General features: G+C 36.6%; 1 protein-coding gene and 1 non-coding gene across 2 annotated transcripts; one reads left to right on the top strand and one right to left on the bottom strand.

Moving 5' to 3' along the window:
- Positions 1-378: 378 nt before the first annotated feature.
- Positions 379-8,597, bottom strand: G6PC2 (glucose-6-phosphatase catalytic subunit 2). The gene is made up of 5 exons (XM_010971425.3): positions 8,357-8,597; positions 7,669-7,778; positions 5,377-5,488; positions 3,038-3,153; positions 379-2,230 (listed from the first exon to the last, which is right to left on the bottom strand). Exons 1-5 carry the CDS (start codon positions 8,572-8,574, stop codon positions 1,719-1,721), a joined length of 1,068 nt encoding a protein of 355 aa, XP_010969727.1. The 5' UTR covers positions 8,575-8,597; the 3' UTR covers positions 379-1,718.
- LOC123613212 (small nucleolar RNA SNORA57) lies at positions 5,681-5,785 on the top strand. Its single transcript, XR_006720565.2, has one exon. It is a non-coding gene; the product is annotated as a small nucleolar RNA SNORA57 (small nucleolar RNA).
- Positions 8,598-9,224: the final 627 nt, after the last annotated feature.

The following is a 9,224-nucleotide window of genomic DNA, read 5'->3' as shown; positions in this document are numbered from 1 at the left end:
GACTGAAGTGACCTTCTAAGGACAACACTGGGAGAGGGGCTTGGAACAACAAATAAATGTCGACACCTTAAGAATCATTCTTCTGTCTTTCACCCCATACGTCCCATCAACATCAGACAAATTTCATTCTTTTCGTTCTTAAGATAATCTTTCTTCATCCCTAGCTTCTTGCTTAGGAATCGCTCAACCACTGAAACTCAGTTCAGTTACCTTTTTGAAAAAAGCTGTTAAGTGTTTTGTAAAAGCAACAGCGTATACTCTATAAACATATTTAGAAAAGGACCAGTAATTGCTTTGATTTTGAGAGGTTTTGTTAGCCTCAACTAAGATTTTATCACTTCAGCTCTTGCTTGGACCATTGATTTTGTAAATATTTTTGGATCATTTAATATGGTATCATCTAAAATAATTCATGTATTGATATTCTTGAGAAGAGTTACATTAACATTGTGGTGGATCCCAGGTCACTAAGTTATGTAGCAAAATCTGACTCAAAATGTACTTGATTGAGATGTCATAGTTACCAACTTTAAGTCCAGAATTAGTAGGTCCAAAGAAGGAAAAAAGAAACTTGACAAAAAAAATTTAGTAAGCTAATAATTCCTCAGTAATGATTTTCTAAAGTAAAGCTATAGATTTTCATCACAGTTCAGTATATACAGATTAACCCAGCTAACAGATAGAAGCATTTCACAGTTTTCCTGGGTTGGAGTTTGACCTTGAGGAAGGTACTTCATTCCCCTGGTTTTGAAAGATTGGCTCTTAGAAATAAAGGATAGAGATGTCATAGTGAAGAGATAAGCCTTTGGGGGTAAATAATGTTCTGAGCAGAGCATTTTCAGCAGCATTTATTAAAATATTGGAAAGCACTACCGTAAAACAGAGACCAAGAATTAAGCAGAGATTCAAGTTCAGACAGTAACTGACCAGTTTCCTGGCCTGTGGATATGTACTCATAACTGGAGCTGTTGCCGGCCCCATCACGACCCTGGATGCATGGTGTAAGTCAAACAGGATGTGGTATGTTAATGTCATTTTGGGGGAAAACAGCTGATTCACATAGCAAACATCATAGAATCTATGTAAAAGCATTCATTCTTATATATGTTTACCTCACGAAGAAACAAAACATGGTGTAATGGAAATCCATGTCAGGAGACTTGAGTTCTAATTCCTATTCTGATGGTGGTGACAACAGGGAATTCTTTCACCTGAATAAACCTCCATTTCCTTATCTCAACACAGAGGGGCTCAGATTTGACTTCCATTGAAATGCTCACAGGAGCCAGAAGCAGCCTGAATTTAAGATGGTAAAGTTACCTGACACTGGGGGTCCTGTGGGGTTCTGAAAATCGTGACAGCATGGAGAGTGCATGTCTTCTATTGGGGACAGTCAGCAACGGTGGATTGTCTTCAGGTGGGAATGCAGTCCTCGTGTTACCATATAATCAGATTTTTCAAGAAAATACAGAAATTCGGATTTTTTTGGTCAAATATCTTGGTTTATTTAAAAACATTTAAGTTGGAAACTAATTTTAAAAGGGGGAGGGGGACCCACAGGGAAGGCCAAACGAAACATGTGGGTGGGTTGGGGCTGTGGCCTCCATTTTGTGACCTCCAAATGGAAGCCTCCAGTCTCTCCCTGCTCTGTGGTTGTACCAGAGGATGGAGGAGGAGGGTCATCCTGGGACCACAAGGCACTAACCCTCTGCACAAGTCTAATTAATCTTCTTTTCTCTTGGTTTCATTAAAATATGCATACAGTAGGGAATCAAGGCAACCACAGTCAGTGGGATGGATGCACTTTTACAAAAAGACAGCACATAAAATAAATACTCTGTGTGGGTTGGGATCTTGATGAAATGGTAGAGCTGCAGCGTGGTCAACGAGGCCCCCGCGCAGAGCAGCCGGAAGCTCAGCCCGTAGCCGGTTTCCCCTCCGCAGCTCCTCAGGAACATCTCCGAGTGAATTGCAAAGCCCAAGCCAAAGAGGACCCCGAGGTTTCTCACGAGTCCGGCAAAGGGTGTGGTGTCAATGTGGATCCAGTCGGGGTTGGCACACCACTTCTTGGCAATGGGCACAGACCACAGCAAGTCAATGTCAAGCAGTCCAAGAAGCAGGTAAAGGCCAAGTGCAAACAGGAAGAGGAAGAGGTTGGTCTTCAGGTATGTGCTCAGGCTGGCTGATTGGATGCTTGGAGTGTGTTCAGAGGCCTCTGCCACAAGCATGCCTGGGAATTAGAGACACTGAAGATGACTGTGTGCCCTTGAGCCCTGCGGGAGTCATTTTTCCCTGCACTAAAGAATCTAGCCATAGTTTTCAATGATAAAGGGCTTTAGAAACCTAGGTTCTAGCCATTTTCCAAAGCCTTTTTTTGTGGGCAATAATTAAAAACACACACTTGCCCCATGGTGTTTTCACCATCCATATTAGCACAAGGGGATCTTTCAGGAGTCCAGGGCACTGAGTGAGAACTCACTTTATAGGCAGAACCCTGATCTAAGTGCTTGCAATTAACATTTCAATTGTCATAGCCAATTTACTTATAGCGCCTTTGAAAGGTACACGGGGCTAAACAGCTGAAACTCAATCACAGTGAATGCTGCTTTGGAAATACAAAGCAGCTGTTGAATGAAGTCCATAGTCAGGTAACAATCACTTCAGGTGTTTCAGAGAGAGTGCTACTATGGTATGCAGGTTGGAAAGCCATTATTAAGTCCCCCAAACCAAGACACAGGCACGCTGTCCTAAGTGGTGGTTTGAGAGTTGGGCTCAGCTCTAGCCACTTCAGGGAGACCCATCTCACTAAGAGTAACGTTACACATTTATACTGTTGAGTGAGAGTGCCCCATTGTGTACGTGGAGAATTTGAGAGGTGAGTGGAACCACTTAAGCTTCTATGGTAGCATTAAGAATCAATGGCTTGGTAGAATTACCTGAGATTGGGGAACTGATTGGCAGGGACAATCTGACAACATAAAACAAATGATACTAAAGTTTTCCAATGACACAACTAAAGGTAAGTGATCATATTTACCACCAATTACTCCAAGAATAACTTGATGAGGAAAATGTGTTGCTATGAATACTCTGGAGATGCAGACGCTGATTTGAATCAACCAAAAAAGACTCCAAAGAAATGACCAGGTCAGTCTACGATGGAAGAATAGATACAAGTGTAAAAAGCAAAGAAATTGTATCACTCATTAAAATGGAGGGGTGGTTGGCATGGATGTGACACCAGGTGATTTCTCAGAGGAATCTTCTAGCTGTGACATAACATCATGATTCTAGAAGTTTGTTTTTTTTAATGTTTCTGTGTACTCCATAGGATTTGAAAAACTTTAACATAGGTTTCTAGTTATCAATGCATTAAACTTGACCAGTGCTATACCCTGAGATTTTAGTAAATGCTATAAAAAGAAGTCCAATTGACATCCTGATAATGATTTTAATGTAGTAGGGAAAATTCAAGTTTAGGGAAATTACTAATATCCACAATGATCAAGAATGAATTCTGTATATTTTTATTTCCTCTCATATGTGCTTCCTCTTTCCTCTCTCAAACTTTTGTTGCTTGAAGAAAACCCACTGGAGAGGCAGCTGCCACTCTGATGAAAAGCAGACAAGCATTCCATCAAGGGCAGGGTTTAATTTCAGAGACTCTCAAGAGTCCTGGCTCCTTATTTTTTGACATGTTAGAAAATAAGGGACAGAAAATTGACCTAATATGCTTTGGGTCAGAAGCAGCAATGCATAGAAAACTTATAAGAATATTAAAATCCAAGCGATGCCAATTATTTTAATTAAAAAAGAAATAGCAGTAATACATTCTAGAAATTCTTGAGGGTTCTGAATGATTTGTTTCTGATAATTGGACCAAATTGTGGTTATTGAAAGATTAAAGAATAGAGAGAAATGAGAGGAAGAGGAAGTACTTTCTTTGCTTCAAAGAGGTGGTAAGCAGGGGTTATCCATATGGAAGCAGGATTTGGTAACAGTAAGATAAGGTGTAGGCACTCAATACATTTTGATGGATGAATGAAATATTGCAGTTACATGAATCAAATTGTTAAGATAATTTTTTTTAGAAGAAGCAAATATTTTTCCACGTTTGGGAAATGGAGGAGAAAATGAACTACAAGGAAAGGTAAGGCTTATCTAAACTCCTACTTTGAAAAATTATCTATGGATAGAAAATACTAATTTCTTTAAATTACACAACTTTCTACCATTGTTGCTTTGGGTTGGATAATGAAGACATTAAGGCATACAGGTCACAGTCTCATTAGAATGAACTTTAAAGATGTCCAAATTTCTTTGATCATTTGCTTATATTACCCAATATTACTCTGAAAAGTGGAATAGGCAATGAATCTTAGAAATTTTTTAAGAACTTTTGTATAATGGTATGTGTTGTAGTATTTTTTATGCAATTAACTGACATCTCAAGGAACCTAATAATTTATGATTAAAGTTAGAATTGTTTTAATGATAAAGTATTTCAGGAAAGAAAGGAAGGAAACAGCCCAATTCCTACAGAAATTTTGAATAATCTTTAAGTTCTAGGACTTTCTGAACATTATTAATCTACTAACGTTAAATCTATTAACATTCAAATTTAAGTTTGCCTCTAGAATGTTTTTAATTGAAAAGGTTGCACAGTCTTGAAAGCTAGAATATATGTTATTGATATCAAAATCATTGGCTGTTCAAAGAAGGAAGCATAGTTATACTCAAGTAACTGATGTATTCAAGGGGAATAATACTTCTCATCATTCTAGTTTTAAAGCAGTTAAATTTAAAAAATTTTAAGTTCAATTTCTAGTTAATCTTTTTTATTGACGTATAGTCCATTTACAATGTTAGTTAATCTTAAAGCAAGGGAACATGCGTGCAAAAATACTTCTTTCTATAACTTTAGATGACTTATTTATGTGCTCCCAAACTGATTATTATATTATGGAAACCGAAAGGCACATTTAGCAAGTCATTAATCAATTAAACATTTCCAACTCTATAATGTGGCAATAGCTGTGAACTAATTAGAATATTATCTTAAAGCAAAATATTAATTTTCTATTTATTTTGCTATTTTGGGTGTGATAGAATCAAATAAACACATTTCAACAACTAAAAATATATTAAAATGAAAATTTTTAATTGATGTATAGTTGATTTACAACGTGTTAGTTACTGGTGTTCAGCTTAACGAATCAGTTTATATATACACGTATACATATATACATTATACATATATACATTTTATACACACACACACACACACACATATTCTCTTTCGAGTGAATTTTTTAAAAATTTCCTGTGTTTTAAACTGTCATATCCCAGTGCTATAGAAGTTGGAGCAAAACTGACCTGTGCAGAGTGGTAGATAACTTATCCATCTGATTGACCATGTGGCCCAGGGCAGCTGTCACCATGACATACCAGACACAGGATGAGCCCATTGCATGGCCAGATGGACTTCCTGCAACAACAAAGTGGCAATCCATTTGAAAGGTGGTTGATAGAGTGTCCATGTCAGAAATGGGCACTAGAACAGCATGTTAGTCATGAAATTACAAATAACTCAGAAAAACCCACAGGGCACAGGCTATATGTAATGTTTAGAAATAGATAGAAATAAGGAAAATTGAGACAAATTGAGCCTCAAAACACTATTTCAAAAAATTATCCCCAGGAGGGCTCTGGACCCCTCGGCATTGTATCTTCAGTACCGGCAGCTTGCAGTCCACCAGTTCAATCCTCAAGCGCCAGAACACGGGAAAACAAAAATTTCCCCCCAGGTTATTCAAATTCATTGAATTCTGGAAATCAAATTGTTCTAGGCTAATGAAGAACTCAGGCTGTTGCTTCAAAATCTGCCATATCCCTACTCAGTCTTCATATACAATTGTTTTTAATTGATGAGAAATTTGAAGCAATTGTATGCTTATATTCCTTGGGCTGAAAAGTCTCACATGTAAAGGATATCATCGCTATGTCTGATTTACCCATTGGCTGCTATGCACTAGCAGCTACCTCCACGTCTGCCTTGCGGCTGGCTGCTGCAATAGGCGTCTTTGTCATTGAACGAATGGGGGAAGCTGTAAAGGGGCCTCAGTTCTGGCTGACGTCTGCAGACAGGTAGCCTTTCTACTCCCAGGATGTCTTTCCTATGCGGCTTGATTTTTTTTTTTCTTTTAGTCACTTTACTTGCTTTTCTTTCTGAATTTTTACCAAGTAGAGATTCATTCAGGTTAAACAGCAGTCTCTTTTTGAAAAACACTAAGGTAAACAAAGACAAATCTATTTCTTACAGCTCTATTTCTTTCAAATCTACTTCTTATAGAAGAATTTTCAGAGCCTTTTATAGGCTTATGGAGTTGTAAATCTTCAAGGAGTGAATGTAGAATGTAATTTTTTTTTCTCTCAGAAAATGTCTCATAAGACAGAACATGCTGGGAAGTGCTAGAATAAACCAAAGTAGCATTTCAATTATCTCAAAGGTTATCTATCCATCCATCCATCCATCCATCCCACTCTGGTTTCACAAAGATGAAATACACACCATCCCTAACCTGATGGAATATACAGTCTATTGGAGGAGTCAGATATTAAAGAATTAATTTAGATAAACAGGAGGTTTATATTGTATAGCACAGGGAACTATATTCAATATCTTGTAGTAACATATGGTGAAAAAGAATATTAAAACAAATATATGTATGTTCCTATGTGGCTGAAGCATTGTGCTGTACACCAGAAATTCACACAACATTGTAAATTGACTATACTTCAATTTTTAAAATATATAAAAAATTAATTATAGTACTCAGGATAGGTACTGCAACGGATGTATACTTTTATGGAAGCAAAAGTAAGATATTCAGAAAACTTATTAGGAACTTACACACATTCACTGTACTCAGGGTTAGTCTCAGGATGTTAAATGCCAAGAATTTTAGGCTATGTAACAAATTGTGGTGAGGCACAGAGTAACAGTCTTACAAATTAAAACAACATGTAAGTTACCTTTATACATATACTTTTAAAACCTTTTTTATAATCTTAAACTCCATTTCCATAGTAAAGATTTTACACACATACAGAATCTTACTTATAATAAAAAGGAAAGTGGTCCAAGAAGTCTACTTATATAGAGAAAAAAGAGAAAAAAGAAATTTTAAAGAAACAATTTTAAAATTAGAGATAATTTCTACAGGCAATAGTAATACCAAGAAGCCCTTAACTTTCTTTCAGAAACTGTCTATTCTTGCCTCATTCATGTGATTTGTGATTCTCAGATCTATAATAACTTTGAAAGTTGCTCAGCAGCAGATAAAACAACATTTCTAGGATTTTAAATAGTTCTTTGAGAATTTGTTCTAGCTACTTTTTTTTGTTTGTTTATTTAATATCAAACCATGACAGTCTTCCCCAAAATGCCAAATATAAAATCTTTTGGGGAGTATTCTGTTAACTTACCCTTTAACAAAGAAACAAATGAAATTTTCTTATCCACTAGCAATTTTTCTGTTTATGAACTTTTAGCATCCTCACCCAGGACATTTTCCTGAATATCCTCTATAATATCATACAGTTATTATACACAACGGTTCTCTGTTAGAATATGTTTAGTAACCCGAGGCTCCTATAGTTGCTTACCTGGACCTGTTTCACAAGTAGTGGGGAATTGTTCAAGGCATGGATTTGAGTGATTTGGGTAAATCTGAGTTTCTTGGACCCACCAGTAAGGCCGATGACCAAATAATATCCTGTATTTAAAGAAATACAAAAATGTACATATATTTAAATACACAACTATTACATAATTGAAGACTCGCTATTTTCTCCTATAAAAATGACTCAAGCAGAGCGTTGATGGGGAAACTCATGATTTAGAGACCTTGAAAGGACTTGAGTTCTGGTCTGTCTCTTGTTATAAAGGAAGACACAGTCATTTGGGATTTGGGCATCCTAGTTTCCAATAAAAGCGGGGACTATTTTCCTTGCAGGGGAAAATCCTCTGGGTTCTTTGGATACTTAGACTGGAAATATCAAAGTGGTCCCTGGAATTATCAGTCTATTCATTATGGTGCTGTTCATTTAACTCACTTTTTGGTTAATCACATAATAGGTGTCACAGGCTTTTGAAATTTACTTGTAAGTCAGATAAAGTATACATTCCCATGCTTTTCTGTAAGTTCTATTTATGAATAGGTGTTTCAAGTTAACTGATATATTTGAAAGATTTTCCAAGTAAAACTACGCTTACCTGAAATGTGATCATTAAGCCAAAGCTACAAATTTAAGAATAAGCTTTAAGAAAAATGAAATAAAACAGAAAGCTTACCATTTAAAAATAAGATTGAACCAGTCCCCAATGACTGCTACCCATATCATCTTGGTTCCAACTGTCTGATTAAGTTGAAACCAAAGTGGAAAATAAATAGAAAATATATTCCGGGGATCTCCAACATTGGACATAAAATTTAGAAAACTGTAGTAAGCTCGGTAGTCCTTCTGCAAATGCTGAATAAGGAGCACGCCGTTCCTATGAAGGAAATCCATCTTGAAAGAGAAGCAGTTCTAAACATAGAGCAGTTGGAGCTGAAGTGCTCTGACTTGCTCCGTTTTTATACAGAATCCTCTTGGCATGTCCAGCCATTACTGCGACATGTGATGCTGACCAACTGTGGAGAGAGCATGTCAGCTCTCCTCTGCTGAAAACTCATCCATTTATGATTTTAATTGGTGCCAGAGAGGTGAAGTACATGCTGATCTGTGGCAAGTCGAGGGGAATTTTGGGTAGAGACACAATGAATTTCTTATGCAACCTCTCTTTTGTGTGAACAGTTGGATTATGTTTGCTTGAAATTTTTTGCACAGTTCATTTCCCTCAAGGGCAGAAACATTAGCAATTTCTACGCCTGGCTAGAAGATTACACAAATAATTACTGCATGTCAAACAGCCCTTAAAGCCATGCATTTTAATTTAAAATAGACTGTGGTTCTTTGGCTATTTTATTGGCTCTTTCAGGAAAATGGATGAGTAAATATCTGTGCATGAAAAATGTATGTGATATGACAGATTATTTTCTGATTGCAGACTTTTAAATAAAAATATTTTGATATTTCTTTATTAGCAAAGAGAATGATATGATCTATATAAAACAGGGAAGGAAACACACCAAAATTGATGAAATCTGGAAGGAAACGTT

The sequence above is a fragment of the Camelus bactrianus genome, chromosome 5 (genome assembly GCF_048773025.1).
Source record: "Camelus bactrianus isolate YW-2024 breed Bactrian camel chromosome 5, ASM4877302v1, whole genome shotgun sequence".
Taxonomy (NCBI): domain Eukaryota; kingdom Metazoa; phylum Chordata; class Mammalia; order Artiodactyla; family Camelidae; genus Camelus; species Camelus bactrianus.
Note: the sequence above shows the minus strand (reverse complement) of the source record. Positions and strands in the feature narration are given on the sequence as shown.